We start from the raw sequence: 22,986 nt of genomic DNA, 5'->3' as shown, positions 1-22,986 counted from the left end.
TGCTTTGCTGATTAAGCTCTGGCTAGAGCAAAGCATTAATTACTTGTTTTGAAGTAGTCTCTGTGACTCATGCAACCGAAAGAATTTATCGGAGAGGCCAGGATTCTTCGTTTAAACTCCATTTCCAAACATGAGATCCACCTTCCACTTCCCTCTTCATCTCTCTCACCCCTGTTCTGTAATCACAGCTTTTCAACCTGTTATAGAGTTAAGTGCAAGGTGTAGCCCCACATCAGCAGCTATTTAACATACGGACGTCTTGGCAGCAAACATTCCTTTAAAAGAGAGACCCAATCCTAACATTTTCGTCTTTCTCTGGGAGTCTTCTGCTGTGTTGCTCACGCTTGCTTTCCCCACATTAGCTGCTGGGTTACAAATTCAAAGGCTGCTTTAAAGGCCGCTAAGCCCACAATTACCCGCTGTAAACAAAACGTTTTCACAATGCATAATAACTGTGGAGCAATGACAAGGGTCCCAAAGTACAGGGAGAGGCACTGTTCTCTGAAGTACAGTCTGCCGTTCTCACACTTTAAAACAGCGCCTTGAAGCGGATTTGTGCTGAACATTATAAGACATGATACTTCAAAGGCCCTGAGCTGTTTGATCAGTGTGCCACGCGAAAAAAATTAAAGATTACCCTCATAAATATTTGGCGAGATACTCCTGTTTGTTTGTACACACACAAAGCAACGCTCTGCTGTTGTGTAATGACATGTTAGTTTTAGTATCGCTCGTGGCTGCAATTCAGACTGAATGTGATTGAACGTTTTTTAACATGAAGTTTGTCGTGTTAACAGGACAGCCTACTACACTGCATACAGACAAGTGTACAAACAGGATTACCAGACTGTGTGCAAGTGTTGCCCTGGATGGTCCCAACTAAACGGAGAGGCGGGCTGTCTTTATCGTAAGTGCCATCAGTTTTTCTATCCTTTATGAGGTTTGTTTTTTTCTTTCCATTGACTTTGACCTTCTTGTGTGAAACAGCGTCTGCAGACAGGCAGGTAGAAGAGACAATATCTCTTTTCTGACTAAGCAGGAAGAAGGGAGCTTTAAACATCGCCTAACCACTCGCCCAGACTTCTCAATCAAAAGGGTTCAAGGAAAGGTCAAAAAGGTCTAGAGGTTCTTTGCCCACCCACTTTTGAGCAGATGTTATCGGTCAGTGTCATGGACTTGTGTCACTGCAGTACTCCAGCTAGGTTCAAATGTGGATACTGGGACTTCCATTGTAGTGGTTGCACTCGGCAAAAGACATTTACAGTCTCAATGAGGACATGGCTCTACAGTGCTACTTTAGTTTATGATAGATAGCCTGTCTGGCTGTCCACTCTTTCTCAGCTGGATATTTACTACAGCCTAGTTAAGCTCCACCTGGTCGAGCTGTGACCCTACATTTAATTCTTGGCTCACATCCACAGAGCTGTTGTTGTAGACATCACCTCTTTTCTCAATTAGATGTGTGACATGGTAGTGCAGGTCAAAAGCACCTGCGACCTGTCGCGTTTAAGGCCTCCCGAAGATTAGAGAGACCACCTTCTGATTTGCACAAGAAGAACAAAGAAAACGAATGAATGTTCCCACCACCAAATCCATGTATGGAAAAGTAGTTCCTCTGGTCATATTGAGACTGCCAGCAGCTCATCTCCTCCTGGTTAAGCTTAGCTTCACACCACTGGGACCAAGCAGTCTCCTTTGATGGGATTTTACAGCCAGTGATCCAGATCGCATAGCCTGCATACCACACAGAGACCCTTGGTAAAGCCTTCCTGTAAACAGTTTGTCCCCGTCAGGTAGACTGACAAGAAAGTTCCCACTTTCCTGTCATCCTTCCCCACCTGGAACTGAACCACGTTCTTAATGCCCAGCCCCTTACACCCGCAGCCCAGGCAGATTACTCTGTGCGATAGTCGTCTGATGGGAAGTGGATGGGACTGGGAGTTGGAGAAGATATCCTGGATGTTCCTGTCATCAGTGCCTTATTATGGTCTCTATGTCCTTTTCAAAGAGCCTCTTTGTTTCCAGGGAGAATGTTGCATTATTAAATTATATTAGGAGGCATTGCACAGTCACTCCTAAATGAGCCTGGTTTGTTTTAAAACACTCCAAACGAAATGTCTTAAAGAGACATTCCTCATGACTGCACAGTGTCTCCCCTCACTTAAGTTAGACAGGGAGGGGGTTGTTTCTCTGTTTCGCGTGACAATGGCCGGTCTCTTCAACATGAGGGAGGGCTTTTATCTCGGTAACCAAAGACGAGGCAGCACTTTGAGATGGGACAAACTAATCACCCTATTCTCTGAGTCATTGAACTGGGATAAAAGGAAGCTCAGGCCACAATCCTCCCACTCCTGCACACTTTGCTATGTGCTATCTGTACTGTACCTCAGTCAGCACAATGCAATCTGTGTGTCTGTTTTCAACAGCACCTCCGACATCCAAAAGGGAAAATCTGCTTTGCGAAATGTACAGCTTTAGCAAATCCTCTGAAAACCCCAAATGAGTGGAAGATGGGAATGCTTTGAGTTCAGATAGTGATTTACTGCCTGCTGCTTTTGAGGGTTTTTAAAAAAAATGTCCTTTGTTGTCTGTCTTTTCTCTGTGTGTGTTCCCCAATAAAAATCAACCAGTCAGTCGTTGTAAGGTAATTATGCTACTGACCTCACTTTATTGTCAGACAGTTAAGGGTCTGGTTCTGTGTGTAAGTCGAGTCCCCCTCTTGGCTTTTCATTAAAATTCACCTGTGTTTATTCTGTCCCATTTCTATCCATCCCTTGCACAGTTTTGCAGCCCATGGTCTCAGCTGTTCTGCGCTCCAGCATTCTTCACTTAACATAATTACATATTTGGAGAACGAGTATACCACAGCACAGAAAACGTTTGATTGCTTTTACGTTTTGTTCTTCCAGTTTGACTCCCTCCCTCTTGTTTTCCATATCTTTTAGTTTCAGGCTATTATCATCTAATTATGATGGGTTTATGTATTTTCCATTCACATAATAGCATTGATTCATAGTTCTTGTGCAGTTTGCAAATACCTGAGATTTGGCATTTTTGCTTTCCAAGTCTCTCCAAGGTCTGGTGTTTTCAACTATTATGGCACAAAGAATGCTCACAGGAGAGAGTCAAGCTGAAAGACTAAACCTTTTTTAAAGCCACTCTTTTCACTTTATGCCCCTCTCTCTGAGATCTTAGAGCCCCCTGTCTATTTTTTTCTTAATGCATTTCATGGCTGTTCTCTACCAAAAGTCAGACAGGTGGCTTGTGGAGGCAGAACGTGCTGTTTGATCTGCAATGTTTAATAATAAAGGTACGGATTATTGTGCCTGGCTGACGTCTGTATGTTCTGAAAAGGCTCCAGTTTTCCAAATGAGTATTTGGTTCTACTGTGAACTGAAGCCCTCTTAACTCAGCGATGGTGCCTTCCTCTACTTACGTGTTTGGAGAGCCACTCAGTCAGTAAATTAAACTGCTCCACAAGTAGCTACACGAGGGTTGAGGATGGACAGGGTTATCCAGCAGTGGAAACGAGCAGCTATGTTGATTGACGGCAACAAGCAGGCTTTGTGAAAGGGGCTGAGGAGCAGGGACAATGGCTTCTCCAGTTTGTCGTCCTCGTTAACTGCTGAATAGGAACTGGCCTCTTTTGTGGCCACACTGGCCAAAGTATCAACAAGTGAAAAAAACTCAGTGGCCAGAAAAAGTCAAAATGGCCTTCTGTCTACCCATGGGTGGTCTTTTTTGTTGGTCGGTGGAACTACTTTTTGGTTATCTGAACACGAACAGTCACAGCCCGCACACATGCAGAGAAATAGACCAAAATTAAGGGAGACATTACTTGGTGTAATACACAACAAAACCACAGTGTAGTTCAGATTCTTTGGTTCATTGAAACGCTGCCTTTGGTTACCCCAACATTCCTTTTGATCTAATCAGTAACATGTGGCCAGTGTTGGAAGACTGACTTCACCAAAGACATCATTCCTTAAAATCATTTTGTTGGTTAAGTTGCATATAGTTAAGTCTTGCTATGAGGTTAGAATTGGTACAGTATTTAATAGTCAGGCTGTAAAAAAAATTGTTATGTTCCATAACATTGTTTTTCAGTGGAAATCATCAGCAATAAGTAAAACTGCAATAAGCTCATAGTATAGCTAACTATTCAAATTAGTATGGGGAAGAATGCAGATCTACGGTGCTCTGTATGTATATGCAATATTTCCTGTTTAGTCTTAGTGACACACATGTTATTATCACACAACTCACATGTGCTGCACAGTGCAAAGTGAAAGTAAGTTTGAGTTGGCCAAATACTTCCCATTATGGGGATCTTTTTACCCTGAATGACACTCTCCTCTACGTACCAGTAAATACAAACACTAAACATTATGTCTATCTATGTGTTTTACTGTCACACAGCTGATTACTGCATTTTTATTGTTTATTGTCAAACTGACCTGGTATCCAGCTCAAATGGGCATTATGATTCACCACGGCTGATTCTATTCTTACTCACTATTGTGTCTTACGAGAAAAAGTGGGATGGTGCTCCCAAACAAAGCAAGAGAGAGCAGAATTGTATGATGCTGCACAGATTGCCTGCTGACTTCTCTTCCTTGACTAAATTTAAACACAGTACTTACAATGTAGTAATAATAATAATAATAAATGATATTTAAAGTTTTTCAAAGAAACCTGTTAGAGAATATCTGGCATAGCCCTGTTTTTCACAAGAGCTCCTTGAAATGACACATCTCACTGAATAGCAAAATGGGATTTGCAGCCTCAGAATATGTGTACCATTTATGGCCCCAAACTCAGGCTTATGCACAGGCCTTCGTGTCCATGAATCACCCTGACTCCAGTTTCCAACTGGGTTGCGCTCTTGGGGTCAAACAGATCGAAAGAGTCTAAACAAACATAGGGGGGCCTCGGTCTTGATTCACTCAGGAGCTGTAAGGGCAACACCTGCTTGTTGGTTTTCAGCTCCTCCGTGCGAGTCGCTGACCCCCCGCTCTTTCTGTCTCTCCTTTTTTGTAAGGTGTCTGTGTAAAAGAGTGGAGGCTTTCACAGGAAAAAAGATGAGATTGGGCTTTATGCCACGCTGCATGCCACATTAAGGAATTATTTCAGGGAAGATTAAGCACCGTAAGGGGTTTAGGAAGGGGGCTGCCCATAAATGCCCTGGTTAGCTGCCAGCAACCTCTGAAGAGGGAATGTACAGTCTCCTTGTCGTCGCTTAGTCTGAAGTCTCTCTGAGAGACCTGACCTTTTCATTTGTGCTTGGTGATTTTGTACATTTAACACTTTCCCCCCCAACTGTAACGAGGAATGTGGGATATCAAAATAATTTGATCTCTCACAGCTGGTGCTAATATCAGTGTCCAAAAAATGTTACTGCTTGTCTGTCACCTGTTAATTTCACCACATCAGAGTTCCTGCATATTATATAATAACAGAGGTACAGATGAAGGTATGTTCAGCTTCAGCTTCATTAGTCACACAATCTTCAGGACCTGGAAGTCATCAGCAGTAGGAGATACTGTTGAATTATAAGATGATGTGCACAACATAGATGCATTTAGAGTGCTGGTGCATTTTGTGATATAAGCAAGAAAAAGTCATTGATGTGTTTCTGGTGTATATGTATGGGATGTGTGGTGAAGGTGATCTGGATGATCCAACTTTTAAGCAGGTGTCTGCAAACGGAGCCAGATGACAAGCGGATGTTTAGGCTGACAGAGCCATCTGAATCTGCTGAGAGACATACATGAAATTGTTCCGGCTCATCTGTGTTTATTGGAGAAACTGCTTCTTGACATCCATCGCCTTTGTCTGGAAAAGTTATGTGCAGCTAAAGCCTGATTGCAGATACACATAAGCCATCTTATATTTTCACACCCCGAGGCATCTCTCCCTTGCCTAAGCTGATCTTCTGTCTTTTTATCGTACATCTGTTGAAAGTTAGTAAATGTTATGAATGTTATTGATTAAGGGTGCAACTACTGGCGTTCTAAATGATTGATTAATCATTTAATGATTATTTTCTTTAAAAAAATGAGTGAGTAATTTAGTCCAATAATATTTTGAAATTCTGGAAAATGCTCAACACAGTTTAAGAGAATCAAGTAAGTAAAGAACAAAAATAAAAGGGTAATTGAAACCGGTAAGTTGGCTTTCTTGCAAATGTTATTAGGTCAGTCTCTGCTTTAATCAAAGATAAGGACTTCACTGAGAATGTAGATCTCAGAGAAAGCCAAAGTATTCAGACAGGCCGGGAACAGTCTTGCATTCCTAAGAGACATCTCGCCTTCTGGCTGCCAAACTCCTTGAGATCTTCTACAACTGGTGATGCCATTTGATTCGTGAGTAGGAGATACTGATACGTGTCTGTTATCTCACTAACTTACTTAAGAACAGGTTAAGTGTGTAGCACTTCTTACTGCTTGTTGCTCAAACAGTAAGAAGTGAACCAATGCCTTGACACTAAAGGACCGAGATTAAATCCAAAGTTACCTCACCAGCACCTAAATCCTGTTTTTTAGTACAACCTCACGTCTTCATTTTGATATTTCTGCCTGGCTGTCTGTTAAACAGAAAACAAAAGAGCGAATCTTTTGGTGTTCTGACTGTTACATTTTTTAGTTGAAATGTAAAACACAGTATGAAAGTACAGTGCATAACACAACTAAAATGAGTTGTCAGTTTTATTTTTTTTAGAAATCATACTGCTGTTTCTGTTTAAGCTGTACCGGGCATGCTGAGACCCTCACTATGACCGTATATGGCTAGTAAAGGGCATCGGAACCACCAGCCTGATGATGATTGGATATGCTGTTTCTGGTTGGATTAAACAGACAAAAATGCACATGTGGCACAAGATGCTAAGTTAAACTGGCTGACCTCTTTGCAATCATCTTATGAAGGATTGCCATTTGGATTCCTTGGATGATTAGCTGGCTCGACTGTGTTTTGTTGACTCCCAGTGTCCACATGCTGCAGGAACTGCAATGATAGGCATAAGTCCTTTGAACCTGTCAGTACTGTATTCTGCTCAAGACAGTGCAGGTCTGGCTTAAACAGCTGTGTGTGACTTCACATAGATATTACTCTCCACACACATGAGCATACATGTAGACAGGTACACTGCAGCACTCATGTACTACATGAGTACAGGCACAGTTCGAGCTGGAGGGCTGTCATGATTAATGTGAGTGTTGTGAGAGTTTATGGAATGTGATCATTTACCTTTGAGGTGAATTCACATGCTCAAAGCTACCTAGTGGCTCCCACTGTTTATAAGTTCTGGGATTCCTTAAATTTCTCATCTTAACAGTTTGACTCACGGGGATTTAAGGACTCGGGGTCGCTTGTCAAAGAGATGGATGAGCCTGACCTGCGCCTCTGTGAATTTCAATCGTAACTCACCACGACACATCTGTACAGTCACAGTTTACGACAATAAACAAAAGTTCAGCTCCGCGATCGATGACATTTCCAGGTGATGTTCTCTGACTGTGTGAGGAAGACGGCAGTTTCCCGTGAAAGTCATACAAGCTGTTGTGATCAATCATAGTTAAAAGTCACGGAAACTACTGTTTAGAAATTTCTTGGTGAAAAAACCTTGTTTGTCTTCTCAAAGCCAAGGGGCAGATTCCACTTACATTTGTTAGTGTGAATGGAGGAGAATTCAGGTTCCTCTTTAGTCAGACGTTAATAGGCTGGTGATAAGTTTTTGATAGAAAGAGGTCAGTTTAAGAAATCGCAGATGCTGACGTGTCCTGACAACAGCCAGGTGTCTCTGCTTCTCTCATCTATTTGTTCTTTCCTCTTGTCTTTCCACATGCAGCGGTGTGTAGCTACGGTGTTTGCTTCAACGGGGGCCAGTGTCGGGAAGGATCCACCCAGTTCTGTGATTGTCCCGCAGGGTTCAGCGGCCCCAGCTGTCAGTACGGTGAGTAGAGACATCCTTGTAGTGTTTCATATTCAGATTCTTCTCTTTTCTTCTCTTTCTTTTATGCTTGTTTTATTGCCCATTCTTTGTTGTTGTGTTTCTTACATTTGTTACATGTTTTCAGAGTTTAGTAATAAAGCAACATGTAGAGTTAAAGAACCCATTCTCAGCTCTCATTGGACGGAGGTTGAAAAGTAACTACAGTAATGGCAGGAATCAAGAAAACACCTTACAGACAGATTGAAATCGATTAGTAGGTCACTATTTAATTAAAAAAACAACAACCCTTGACTGTTTTCTGGAGCCTACATTTCTGATCCACTTCAGTCAGACTGCCAGGCCTCCCCCTGAACTCTGTTGAAGTGATAGCCTTTCTGTAGAGTGAATAGGGAATCTCCTCACATCAGCACTTGGCTTACTTACCAGAAACCTAAGTATTTTATCAGCATCTCCATTGTTAAATTTGAGCTGTTGAAGTAACACAGTGGAAGATTCTGTTGTTTTTCGGATAACACCACACGGCAGGAAATTCCTTTTCGGTGTCAAGTTTTTGTTAGAATTGTCCGTGTCGCCCTCGATTCAGACCCTCCCAAATGTTACAGACTTTGTTGCACAAGTTCTAACTGCAGAGGCCGAGTAAACATCACGCTTTTGTTAGGTCTAATCTGCTTTTACACACTCTGGACAGGATCCAGAATCCTTCACCTTCATCTCAAACTTACCCACTTCTTAATCAACACGTGATTTTCTCAAGACTTCACTGGTGGAACGTGTAGTTTTACAGCCTTCTTGGCTGTGGCTCATGATTAGCCATTGAGGAATCGGTTTCGGTGGCAGCTAAGCTGACCTGTCTCACTTCTGATTACTTCATACTTGAATGAGAGATTAACCATTAAGACAAAGGGATCCATAAATACACATGCCCACTGAGATCCTGTCCAGCAAAGCTTAGGACCACTCGGTGCCTTAAAGAGGAGGGCTTTAAGAACATTGAAACCATCTGCTTAGGATGATGTTCATCAGTGTTCATGCAAAAAAAAAAAGCATAGGTTTGCCTAAAATGGAGCATATAAACATATTCAGAGGCATGATCGTCTCAGCATAAACAACTAGAAACCAGCTGACTCTGTTTTATAGCTTTGCATTCTCTGTGGATGTAATAATGTATCTGAATGACATGTATTTGGCTTCTTTTATGTTATGTTTATGAATGATAGGATGCTTGCCCTCTTTTGTCTCTGTAGTAGAAGCTCATCAGTCATTCTGAACAGAGCAGTAGCGTGTTTTTTAGTAACACACAATGATAAATCACAGATATGGAGTGTTGAAATGAGGGTGAGTGCGCACAGCATGGTGCAATGCACAGGTTTTGCTCCTCACTATAACAAATAGTATGAAGTTGTGGGAATGATGGTGGCAATCAGCAAGACTTAATCATGAAAAACACAGCTGATGTCTAAATAAGTGCTTAGTGGATCAGTAAGTGATCAGAACAAAAAATGCAATCAAGTAAAAACACCTCTGTTCACTGCACTAGTTGGCTTTTGAAAATATACAACACGCACAGTCTCACCCCTCCTGTTGCTACATTTTAATACTGATTTATCTACTCATTTTAAGTTATGAAATAAAACATAAATATGGGATTTAAAAAACATTAATTTGACACTCGAGTATTCTCTTATGTTTCCAATATGGGGGCTCTGGCAGTCCTTCACCTTCTAACAAGGTGCATAAAGAGGGGAAGAAACCTTCAGAGATTACCTTCAGTTTCTTTTTTTGAAGACAGACATATTTTATCCCTGTCATTGTTCCCCAAACACACTCATTCATGTACGACGTAAAATGCTAAATAGAAATGATTGTTGTGGCTTTTACACACAGGCACACACAGACACACAGTCATAGTAATAATGTTGGATGTTTTACACACATTTACACATTCCACATAACCTAAAAGTCCCTTTTAAGGCCCATCCTGTTTTCCATCCAGCCTGTTTCTTTCCATTTCCACACACTCTGATACGCCACTGTTGTTTTTCATTGTGAATGATAACTGTCATCAGTGGATACCTAGGGGGCATTTGCTGGTGGGTAGCTATTTAGAGATTATTAGCCTGTAAGCACTCAGGCAGCTATATTTCTCTGTGATTGGCCCTAAATGAGCTGCTGGATGAAGGGTGTGAGGCTGTCAGTTGATTCCTCCTGTCCAGGGGCAATGCTTAAGTTGGTGGGAGGTGGACATGTACCAAATACGGGTCAGGTCAAAAAGTCCCAAGGGCAAAGACAATAACTCAAGAGTACAAGGTGGATCATTGGAGACTGGTGGCTCATTAATAGGATCGCTTTAATGAATGACTCTGTTCACTGAGTGACTGCTCTGATATATTGATCAGTCCTTCCGAGCATTCCTGCGGTGGTCAAACACATAGCCTTTCGTCGTAATGTTGTCACGTTCTTGAGCTCTGGATGAATAGCCCTTGTAAAGATTTGAGCGTGCTCCTCACACAAGTTGCCATTGTAATGCACTTATTGCTGCGGTCCACACGCTTCTCACAGCTGTCAGCCCCTGTTTGCTCTCTGTTAAGATGTAAAAAAAGAAAAGAAAAGAGAAAAACAACAACCTGAAGCCACAGTGGAGGATGTGGCCAAGGATGAATGTGTGTAGCCACACTTCACTCAAAGATTCACTCATCATTTCGGACAGCTACACAACAGCATTCCTCTGCAGCTGCACGTGGTGATTCCCCCTTGGAGAGCTTCTGATGTGGTTTGTCCGTGTTTGTGTATAGCAATTGGATTGTGTTTATGTCTTCAAAGGGGCCAATTAGTCCTCTGCTCTCAATAGTTGTCTGTAGCCGTCATCTATTTTGTTTTTAGGACAGCATTGTGTCCTGGTTGTGTGTAAGACAATAATTACTATTTTTTTGTGTTTGTGCCTCAACTATGCGGTTAAGCAGGAACTGGTGCCTAGAGGCCTTCCTAGTCCTTTGATAGATAGTAAATCACATTTTTGAAAGGGTCAGCCTCCACTTACAAAACACAGTGGATACAGTGTTATATTTAATCATGACTGATGGAGACCAGTGATGTTCGCTTGCAAACCGATGTCCTGTAATTTTGTGGTTTGTTTGTTTGCGTTAAATATTTCTGAGAACCAATCAAAATTTGACAGCAGTTCTGATGAAGCAGCTGATTTATAAGGCTGTATTTACACTGCTTACAGCCACATCATTCGGCTAATTTATGAGTAAATCTTCTGTTTACTTAGACTGTTTATTTACTCCTCGATACAACACAGTTCCCAATTAAAGCAGAATGAGGTCTATAATGCAAATAAAAACTACCTATAATATAAATCTCTGTCTTTGTCCACAAGACATCAACCAAATTGGTACACGCGTACATCTTAGGCCTCCGAAGGTTGCTATCTATATCTGACTGTCCAACTGTCCAACAAGGTAAAGTGATCCAAAAGATTTGGAATGTGTCCACCTATAACACCTTATGAAAGCATGGTATCACTTTCATTTCATGTCAATAACATGTATGAAAATGTTGGAGCGTTTCAGCATTGAAGCGGAAACTTATAGCGTACCTTCTTTTTTGTATGAGCTAAGGTCCGTTTAAAAAACAAAAAACAAAAAAGAAACCCAGCTCTTCTACTCATCTTGTCTATATCCAAAGGGATTTAGTCACTTGGTCCCTGATGTACTTTATATCCCACCTGTCATCAGTAGGCAAGTGGTATCCTCTGGGATCAGCGGCGTCCAAGGCTTTCAGACCCCTGGCAAGGCAGATGTCTTCATACCAGCTGACATCTGACTCAGCTAGAAACAGACAGATAGACAGAGAGGCTGACAAACACTCTTTGTAACATGAAACTTTACTATGTTGAAGAAGCTTTAAATGTCTTGTAAAAATGCTTTTTGTATCAGATCCATCTGGTGAAAGGTGATGCAGTTATCACTGAACCAATGGCTCATGTGACAACTTGTTTTAGAGTTATTTGACACAAATATGAGGAGTCTGTGATATTAAAGTAAAACCGTTGAAAGCAAAGTAAAAGGTTTTCCAGATTTGATGGTGTTTGCTCAATTCCCACAATGTGCATAATGCCGTGTGCGGTAGACTTCTTTGCTGAGTCCAAAGAAGAGCTGAAATAGCTCTTTCTGTGTTACAGTATGAGTTTCATTTGTTCTGAGCCATAAGCTCATATCTTGGCTCAGTTTGTGGTCACTGCGATGCCAGAAGCACCAGCTTGTTCTAGACATCACTCAAGAAGAACTGTACTGTACTGATAGCTATCATCGTTAACATTGTTCTCTAAGGCTCTAAGGCATGCTTTTCTCAGCCACTGCCATGTTAAGCTTTCAGTCAATCCAAATGCTTTCAGTCAATCATTCCAAGTTTCTTCGAGTAATCCATTCAGAGCGGGGTAAAGTTAAATAACAATTATTTTCTCCTTTTAATAGAACAGCAAAGGGATCAGTTAGAACAAGGAGATTTTGTAAAAAGTAATACATACAGCCTAATACTGCTAACAGAGTCTGTTTCAGTCAGAGAGCTCGCCTAGGTTTTAGTGTGGCTTATACACAGTTGATTAAAGCTCTAAATAATGAGGTCAGTTATTTCTGTGGGGACTTTCGGTGCATGACGCGTCCTCCACAGTCTAGTGGCTGGTGCTGAAATACAACGGGGACACAATGAGAAGCTCACTCTAATCAGCTTATCTGATATAATTGATTATTTTTCCACTGAGTATGCTTTTCATAAGTTTTCTGAATCTTTCACTGAGATATTTTGTGATGTCATATCACATGGGTCATGATTGTATAATAAACTGGGGTGAAAAGTAACAACTGTACTGTAATCGAGTACAATTTTAATACTTTACACAGTCAAATTAAATAGCAAAACATGAAGCTTTTTTACTTTATTATATGTTTTGGCAGTAAATACATTGTTAGGATTATCTACCTACTATAACGCTGTGCTTTATATCTGTATCTGTATTTGATGCTCAGTACTTTTTATGTACTAAAAGTTGAATTTTTCTGATAATGCTTTTGTAATTTTCCCTCAGTATTGCATTAAATGCAGGACATTTACTTCAGAGAGGAAACCAAATGGGTCAAATCCTCATTTGTTTTAGTGCAGAGGTCTTCTTACCTTTACTGTTCCTTTAATCTTGTTCTGGCTTTGTGAAGTTTTTTGGTCGCATGTTTCAAGGTCGGAGCAGCAACCCTGGAGCTATTGTTGGAATTTATAGTCTTGTTAAAGGTCACTTGTTGAATTCCACACAGCCGGTGATGTACACAGACTTGAACTAAAGCCATCTGGTCAAGGGGCTATAAGCAGAAAATGTCTTAAGTGTCTTCTGGCATTTAAAGAAAGAACAATAGAAAAATAACAAGGTAACCAAAATGTCATATTTTTCATTTTTAAAGTATAAGTCATGGTACCTTGGCAGTTCAGAGGGATGTGATCGTGAGTGGAAACTTTAAATCATAGAAGGAAGAAACCTTCAGACCATATCACATACAGGCTTTTCTTTAACAAGTTATATGGTCTCCATACAGTTTATCTGATCATGTCTTTCTTGCTGCTTCTGACCATCTCTCACTGTCTTTTTGTTAAGTCAGAAGTGTAAAACATAAGGCCCGGGGGCCAGAACAGGCTCAGCAAAACTTCCAGTCTGGCCCACTGAGAGCCTGTGGAAAATGGGAAGGAGTTCATAGATTTTGAACATTTAAGTGTAGTTTGGAAAGTTTCACTGCTTTTCCTATTGATAAAGACCTCGCCAATTTCCATTCATACTAAACAAAGTAAAGTAATAGATAAACAATTAGATAACAGAAAAGTTCCTGTTTTTCACTACCTACTATAGAAAGATCTACTGAAAATATGTCTATGCGTTGGGCTATCATAGCCTTTTCTGTAATTTTACACATTTATCATATAGAAAAATTAAATTATTAAATAATTAAATGTACTGTTGAAATTGTAATTATTTTCCTCATATTAAGACTAAATGAGTTTCACTGGGCTGGCCCACTTAAGATCAAAGTGGGCTGCATGTGGTCCACGATGTAAAATGAGTTTGACATCCTTGTGTGAAGCTGAAGCTCTTCAGAGGGATTCATGAATCTGGTTTTCATGTAAAGTACAAGCTACAGTTTATCTGTTGTCATCATCAAGCTTTAGATTTTAAATTTAGCTCTTTTTGCAGTACTATTGTTCCACTTCTCATAGCCATTCTACTTTGTTACTGGTCTTTCCTTAAAGACTGTAACCAGAATGGCAACAGTCCAGTTGTCTGTTTTGTTCTCCTCCCCTTGCTGCACAAAAATGTTTTTTTCCTACAGGAATTCTATTCCTGGTTCATGTCTGTTGAATTTTGATAAAAGTGCATCTCTTTCTCAAAACCCGAAGATGTATTTCTCTTTAGTGAGATTAAATGATTGTTATTCAGGGCTCCCAGATGTGAGTAACCACATTAGTGGCTGTTTGGTTGAAGGTCTATAATTGTTTCTGGGCTTTAGTCACTGACCACGTGTTTTGTTTTGTTTTTACATTTGAATGCAGCAAGGCATTGCTGTGCAAAGTTGAAGAGTATCATTAGTATAACTGTGTCTTTAAACAATCTGATTTATGTGACACCAATGACTTTTATGGTGTCCTTCTATGCTGGAGACTGCAAGGGAGCAGAGAGAGCCAAGGTCGAGCCAGCATGTTGATGCAGTTTGTGCCCTTTTAAACTTGAGCTGGACGGTATCTCACCATGCCTGAAAATGTTGGGTAACTGTTTGTCACCGTTTGCTGACTGGTCTTTTTCTTGTGCTACAAGTCTCTGCATAGAGTTGATCTTTTCCCTTCATGTTTAGGAGCACTGTGGAATGTAACGAGATCACTGCTGTCGGTATGCAGGCCTTCAGACCTTTCCCATTGTAAAAATAAATCCCTGAATGGTGGGTATGATTGAATGGTTTTTACTTGGGATCAAGAAAAATATTTGCAAAACCTCCATGCTGAGCTAGCTAAGTGCTTAAGCGACAAAGTGCTCCAAAATGAAAGTCATGTGTGCACCATGGTCTGGATATAAGATAGCTTAAATGCTCGAAACACCGACTTAGTACATAATCCCATTGTTTGACTAGCCATAATATAGATTGGGCTTTCTTTAACTAAGGCCCAGGAGATGTTTTTGATGTGCAGTGAGCTGGTAAATGGTTCAGGAGGAAAAGGAAGAGAGTGTTCATGGTAGTTTAGGAAGAATGTAAGATTTCACAGTAAAGCTCTAAAGACTGTTTGGTGTAGTACTGCCATTTTGACAATTTGTTATGCTTTAATACTGAGTACACTATTGTTATGACTAGCGCAAAATCCTCTTTCGCTTTTGGCAAATTCATCACAGAAGGGATTCCTGGAATATTGCACCTTAATTTTTTGTTCCCTTGCTCTCAAACTGCATCACAACTGGGAACAAATGGATCGGTTGGAACACTTTAACAATGGCCCATAACTCATACGATTATCCTTCATTTTGGTCAGTGCGACCGTGAAAGACTGTAAATCCACCAGAAGATAAAGTAGCGAGATGACCAGCTGCAGCAGTTTGTCACTCATGATTGGTGTGTCCATCTTCCAAAACGAGGTCAAAAGCCTTGAGTTATCTCATATAGGGACTCATAACATTTGTTTTATCTGCTTATAATCTTACCGTTTTAGTTTTAGAGCATTTTTTAAGTTGGACAAAAAAAAGAAAGCTGTAAAAGTCAAACAGCTGACAATGGCATTGTAAAAGTCTAGGGAATCTCTGACAGTTTAAATCATTCGCAGGGTTTCCCTTTTGTTCTGCGATGGGTTTAACAGGCTGCAGCTGAAAGGACCGAACAAGCTGAAGTCTGTTTTTTCACTTTGCTTGGAGAGAATTGTGATGTCTTTCATTCTTTTCTCAAAAACACAAATGTAAGGTTAAAACAAGTTAATCAGATCTGATTTAAAAACACTGAACAAGGTCAGGTGGTTGCATAATCTTGCTATTATTGCTTTTTTTAAATTTGTTTTTAATTTTTACGAAACACTTTCTCTCTAAAGTGGAGTTTAAATGTACCAATAAGAGTCACTGGCATGTTTTAAGTTTTTTAGCATTTGAAGGTTTAATCTTGTTCTTGTAGCTTTGTTAGCAACCAACATAGCGAGAAATCTAGATGGGCTCAAATGAGGGACGCTGTGCAGTACAGGCTCAGGAAATCTCTTTACATCCATCTCATTTCCCCTCTCTAACCTTTTTCTCTTTCTCTCACAAGCTCAAACTCGGTTGTCTCTTCTGTCTAAGAAGCATCTATTCTAGAAGCTGTAGCTAAAGTTAAATAATGGCTAAGTCTTTGGTCTGCATGGTCGCCATGTTTCTTAACCTTCATCCATTTTTTTGTGTCTTCCTAACAATCAAAACCAAATTTTATTGAAGGTTAAATTATACATATATGAGAAAAACATATTGGCACGTTTAAGAAAATAAAACCAGCAAATGTTTGGCTTTTTCTTTTTAGATATAACTTAAAGGCATAGCAAAGATGGACACAAGTGGTTTCTCACAGGTGGCAACAGTACTGGGTAAAGAAATCCAGTAATAAATATTGATGTAAACAATACAGAATTGATAAAATTCAAGAAGAAAACTTTCTCAAACATTTTTGCTCTCACAGACACACATGATGCATTTTTGTGATTAGCCTGGACTTCGTTTACCGGAACATTTTTGCCATTTTAAGAACCACTTATGACAACCAGACTGTGTGTTGAAACAGGAATGAAAAAATAAAAAATAAAACCAAAACAACAACATAAGAAAGAAACAGTGCAGCTGACTCAAAGCAGATTAAAACAATGATATTGAAAGTAGAGGGCGGCTCTTTTTTCTGTTAGAGCAGTTGTTTGGTCTCTCTTTCACACAAAAGGACGTCCTGTCTTCTGTTCCACACTGAAAAACAAAAATTTACGTTCAGCCCTGAGAGAGAACAGCGCTGTTCCTGTGAAGTCCTGAAAGACATGTCTAATGAGAGGGAGTGCAGTCAGGAGGAGGGGCGCATCTTTGCCTACCTACCTGCCATTGCATCCTGCACGGTACCCTAATCTCCCATAATTGTCCGAGATTCTGGGCTCCCACCCCATCTCATTAGAGTCTTTACAGCATTCCTGATAAAAGGTCGCTCCTGGTCTCTCAGGGGCCGACTGCATCTAGTTTGTGTAAATCAGAAGTGACAAGAGTTTGCAAAACAGAGTTAAAGGCGTAATCAGTGTGGACTGATCCTTTCATCTGCCAGCGGTGCCCCGATTCTCCTGATCTGGGCTACCTATTAATTCAGATGAACTCTCATATCTTCTTCTCATTTTGCTTTTTTTGGCCTTTGTTTTTCTTATCAGCTCCTTGTTTATTCAACATTTTGAAACAAATCTCTGTTTTTTCCTCCATCTGTGACATTATTTCCACTGCTGTGTGTTCATATGGAAGCCATTTAGCTTCAGCAAGCATTCACCCAACAGTGTTATCTTTCACTGCGCTGCCATTCATGCTGATGTTACTTGAGGTGTGAAAAGCACATGTTAAATGTGAAGAAAAGCCCCTTTCATATACAAAGGCTGTATTTAAAAAAAATCAGACTGTAGTTTGATTTTCTTTATCTAAGTGGAAGCTTTAAAAAGCGATAGGAATCACAAAACAAGAAAAGACGCTATAAAATATATGTGAGAGGGTGGTGCAAGTGCGATGGAGAAAGATTTATCCAGTTCTCTGTTTAGTTTATTAGTATTTGTCATAATTTTAATGTGTGGACTGGTCGTACAGCTGAGTCGCCCTCAGATTAGCATTACTCAGCTTGCCGGTCGACTCACATATTAATCAACCAAGATGTCCTATGCAGAATGTCACAGCTGTGCATCAATCGATCCAAACGTCAATGTTTTCAGTGTTTATTCCTTCTCTTGACCATGGTAGCCTGTCACGTACCTGCCATCTTTTGCCCTGAAAGCACTTGGCTCTGGGCGACTTTCCCTGCACTCATGCCCTGTGCATACCTTTGTAGTGTGTGCAGCCAAGACGGAGACAGGCTGGAAACCACAACAAGTAATTTTTGGATTCCTGCAGACCTCAGTGTGCTTTCCCAGGCGCTGTAAACTCCTGGGTCAAAGCTTGAGAAGACAGGTCCTAACAGGTAGAGCAGTGAGAGAGCACATGCATAAGGGTCAGACGGCAATCCCTCAAAGTCCTCTTGTTCAGCTCTGTACATCATAAAATGTTATCCAGAGACATGCGTGGCTTCATGCAGCTGCAGTCTTCTGCTTTTATCTGTAACTTTTACTGAAAGTAAGACTGAGTGACAGACGCCAGAAACCTTTAATTAACATCTTTATTTTGAACGGACAGACATCTCTCAGAGCTTTCCGCTCTGTTAGCTTCCATCGGATCATTAGTCGAAACAGCACTATGGAAGAAGATTGGGGTTGTCTAAATCAGGTTGCAACACTTCAGTTTGGGGTGACTGGCTATTGCATGATTTTGGGATTTTTACTAATGTCACTTCAACTGTTTATGTCTGGGAACAAAGCAGTTCAGTCATCCCTTGACACATAAATACACACTAGGAACACTTCACTCAAACCTTTGCACATTTATACGCACAAACATTTAAAAGCTTGCCTATCAGTGCAGTGAAATGGATCATCAAAAGAGGGGTTTTTAGGACTCAGTAGTGCAGAATGTTCACTAAACAAAAGTAAACACTGGATTTAGTCTCTTTGATATCGCTTAGAATTCTCTTGTGGTCAAATGTGCAAGAATTAAAAAAAAGAAAAGGAAACAGGTCTCAGCAGTCATATGCTGTGATAAGCTGCACACAGAGTGCTGCAGACTACAGTCATTTGATTCGTTTTTTGACCTGAGAGTCAGACAGCCTCTCAGTGATTCTGTCAGTGTAGCTATCTGCTGCTTGTCTCTTCCTCTTGTCAACACATGCCTTTGGACAGAAACTGAACAACAACAAAACACAACTGTTGGAGTCGACAGATAAGCAGTGAATTTACATTCTGATCATCTGTTTTCACATGAGAACATGAGAAAAACACCACTGTTGACTTTATGAGCTGTTTAAAGAAGTAAAGACAACAAAAGTCATTTCTTTTTAAGCTGGTACCAAGAATTATTTCAACTAATAAACATTTATACTTCTTTTTTACAGTAGTTAGCAACTTTTCTTTCCTCGGTGTCCATAGCGAACTGACTGGGAACCAAGTGCTGTCGTGCTCTGGAGGGTCAGTGTTGGAGGTGCATTTATTCATGACTTTCAGAGGCCTTTTGTGCTTGGGCCCAGAGAGAGTGGACAGAGTCTGTTCACTCCACAAGTTGAATGATTCATCTTGAAGCAAACTTTGACTTTAGTTCTTGCCTGGTTACGAGGATGTTTTTTTTCTTTTTAGATTTTAGAAGTACTTTAAAAGGTTTTAACTACACTTTCCTCCATGATACAACTTTCTACTCAAGGCCTGATTCAGATTGTAAATGACTTCATGGAAACGTTAGCGGTTTGTCAATAGAAGTAAATACACATCATAGAGGTCGTTGTGTGGTTTTCATTAAAGGGTGTGTTTTTTTTAACTTCTCTGGATTAAGGAAAGCCACACCACGTCCTATTGCCAGTGCCACTTAACAAAATCTCAGCAGCACGTTGGCCACAATTACAGGGCTTTGGGAAGAAACCCGTGCCTCAAACTGGCACTAAGAATGCATTAAATATGACTAAGGGTGGAAATTATAAAATGTTTAATAGGGCATGCACTTTTTTTCTGGTAAAAGCCAGTGTGGCACACCAAAGTGAAAGATGTTTTATCAGAACAGGCACTTTGATGCGTGCGGTTTTCTTGGACTGTGAATTGTAGCAGCTGTGTTTTAGTTACAGGATGAATAGGAGCAGAGCTGGATCGCAGCGTGTCAGCTTAAGAAATGGCTTCACACCTGGATGCTACTGATGTAGCAGAAGGTTACCAGTAGGGGGCGGTATTGAACTTGAGCTGATGACTTGCAGAGGTGAAGGAAAGAAAGATACATAAGTATGTGGAGTTTCTTTATTTTTTACTTCTGGTATTTTTTATATTAAACGTGCTTTGTATTAAATCTGGGCAGCAGGACTCATCTGAAGAGTTTCTCAGCAATATTTATAAATATGCATGAAATATCAGACTTTTATAAATCTATTAACTGATTTATTTAGACCTGAACCGAAGGACTAAACATCAGAATGACACTGCCTGCTTCTTGAGATTAAACTTGGCATTCCAAGGAATTACTGTGTTTATAAAATGCGAACTTTGATGATATTTTTGTGAGCTTTGTTGAGCCCATTTCACCAGTTCAGGTTTGTGCTCCTGCCTTTCCGAATGAGCCTTTTTACAATAAACATTTTATCGATTGGTTAAACTGGAGGTCAAAGGAGAGGATGATTTTGAAGAGTGTGAAGTGGGCAGTGAGTTCATAGGCAGTGAGTTTCTCAGTTGTAAACTGTGATTCACCTTTTGCCGCGTGTGCAGCTCAGCAGCAGAGAAGTCTCAGTGATACTTCTGACTCAAATGCATCTCATGCAACCTCGAGCCAATCCCATCTTTGCGGCACCTGGTAATTGAAAGCAGCTGTGAGGACTGTAGGGAATACAGCGAAGAATGAACACTAGCAAAGCACATTTCTACACCAGCAGGGTTTTAGATCAGGGCCCTAAAAGGAAAAAGCTTAGTGATATCCACAGTGTCCCCCCCCCGATCTTCAGTGAATGCTGCAATTTTTCCAGCCCGTGACCCCCTCGAGATAATATCATAGGCCTGGTGGTTTTCTTTGGCACAGCTAGCCCAGCAAGACATGAGCCTCAACCTACTGGGAGCAGTGGTCATCTTTATCTGAGGAAGTCACACAATACAGCGCAAAAATGTAAACTCGAAGATCTGCTGCAGCTGAACTTTCATAGAAGAGATATGTCCTTCTGAAGAGGCATTAAAAAAAGTTTTAGAGGAACTTTCGTTATTTTCTTATTCTTTACAGGTTGCTTTAGCACAGAGTGTCCACTGTGAGGAAATACAGTTTTCATACATTTCCAAAGATGTGTTTTATTAGAATTCAAGAAGACATAACAGCTCAGTTTGTCTTTCATGGCGATGTAGCAATGACTGTGTTGACTTCAGAGAATAATGAGAAGAAACTCCACCTTTATTTATACTTGAAGAGGTTAGAAGGTAAGAACCATTTCCAGGGTTTGCCTGAAATTAATTTTAATGATGTTATTAATCATTCCTATGCTCGGGGTGTCTTGTAGTCAGTGTAGTTAGTCCATGATGAAGTAAATAAGTTAAAAATAAGTATTTGATAAAATAGTGTCTCTTCTCTCGTCTCCTTAATGGTAATGTAATAATTTATGAGCTTTTTATTTCATGGTGTTAGAGGAGATGGTCTTGGTTTTGGGGAATGTGGCCCCACTTCTTCTATAAACATCAGGAAGCTCTCAGTACATTGCAATAAAATACCGAACCACTAACTACAGCCTCCAAAATTAGCATGCAGTTGTATCAGCACATCTTTGTTAGAGGGCTAAATAAAACTAAACACAGTGACTCTGCTGCCGGGCTAATATGAAAGTAAGCCGTAGTAAATTAGATGTATTTTGTTTTCAGGATGTACGTTGTTTCATTTTCCACCAATGAATATCTCAAATTTTACTCAGTAACAGCTCCACAACTGTAAGAAAAGCCTTGGACAAGAGGATTGGGTGAAATACTGAGTGACATTTGAAAAACCTCTGGCAAAACAAGTATTTGTACTTTGGTCAAAATGGCAGACATGTGTCTGGACTCTCTGTTTGAGGCAGGATGAGGAGGTTGGTCTTTTGTGAGGGGCTCAGAGCCGTCACTTCTCCATATTGAAAGATCTAGTTTAGGTGACTCAGGCAACTGAGTAGGATGTCCTCTGGGTGACTTGGGCATGAGGTACTTTGCCTATGCCCTACCAGCAAGAGGGGAGAACTTGGTGGTAAAAATTCTCAGTGTAATTCTACCAAATTTGATGAAAAGGAAATAAAAATCAAGCATATTAGATGCGTCTTTGCAGCTCAGTGCCTTTTCCTTTTTTTTATATATTCAACTCATCACTTTAGCATATTGTGATTGGCATTTTTAACATTTTATGGATAAAATAATTAAAGGCATATATTTTTTAAACCAAGAACAAGATATGATTGACATACGCTGCTGTTATCTTTTGTTGTGCAACACTGAGCTAAGTGATTGTCTCATCTAACTCCTTGAATACATCCAAAGATGAGATTTTACCATCAACTCAATGATTTTTATTTTATCATATCATTTCTGGTGTAAATTCAGTGATGTTAAAATTGACGTATAGTTGGTTTATCTCTAAGAGAAGTGTGTGCTGCATAACTGACACAGTTAGGTATCTACCATATGGTGAAATTGTCTCATGAGAGACGGCATGGGTTCAACCCTGAGCGCTGCCCTTTGACTGAGGGCAGAAGTTGGGCTGCAGACACACCGCTATGTTCCAGGCATCTGATCTCATTTTGGAAAAAACACACACACTCATCCCCACCACAGAGGCGCAGAAGAAACCTCTGTGATCTGATGTTCACGGGATGGCGTTGATCTTTAAACGCTTCCCTACTTTAAAGCTCTTGTTTCAGTGTCTGGTACCTCTGCTGGAGGTTCAGTCTGGTGACGGTTTGATAGATGGGATAAAGTGCAATGGAAAAATATATCACCAACCCCCCATCTAGGTTAAAGTAGGTTTGTAACCTCTGTTTCAGCCACCATATTCAGCTCAGTAGTCATTAGGTTTAAAAATCTGAGATAACTTTTGTGGCTGGTTTTCGTGGCAGTTTTGGATTAAGCTTAGTTTAGTACAGGGGTCCCCAATCCCAGTCCACGAGGGCCGGTGTCCCTGCAGGTTTTAGATGTGTCCTTGATCCATCACAGCTGAT

At 40.4% G+C, this 22,986-nt stretch overlaps 1 protein-coding gene across 2 annotated transcripts in view; it reads left to right on the top strand.

Annotated features, from left to right (window-relative positions):
* The window catches only part of megf6b (multiple EGF-like-domains 6b), a 59,344-nt gene that overhangs the window by 3,111 nt on the left and 33,247 nt on the right, over nucleotides 1-22,986 (top strand). For both annotated transcript variants that reach the window (XM_040052279.1, XM_040052280.1), the window contains exons 3-4: nucleotides 798-907; nucleotides 7,850-7,954. In XM_040052279.1, coding sequence (XP_039908213.1) covers nucleotides 798-907; nucleotides 7,850-7,954 — 215 coding nt within the window. The remainder of the gene's footprint in view (nucleotides 1-797; nucleotides 908-7,849; nucleotides 7,955-22,986) is intronic.

Source organism: Simochromis diagramma, unplaced genomic scaffold, assembly GCF_900408965.1.
Source record: "Simochromis diagramma unplaced genomic scaffold, fSimDia1.1 OVJJ01000389.1, whole genome shotgun sequence".
In the NCBI taxonomy this organism is placed as follows: Eukaryota; Metazoa; Chordata; class Actinopteri; order Cichliformes; family Cichlidae; genus Simochromis; species Simochromis diagramma.
This window is presented reverse-complemented; position numbering and strand designations above follow the sequence as displayed.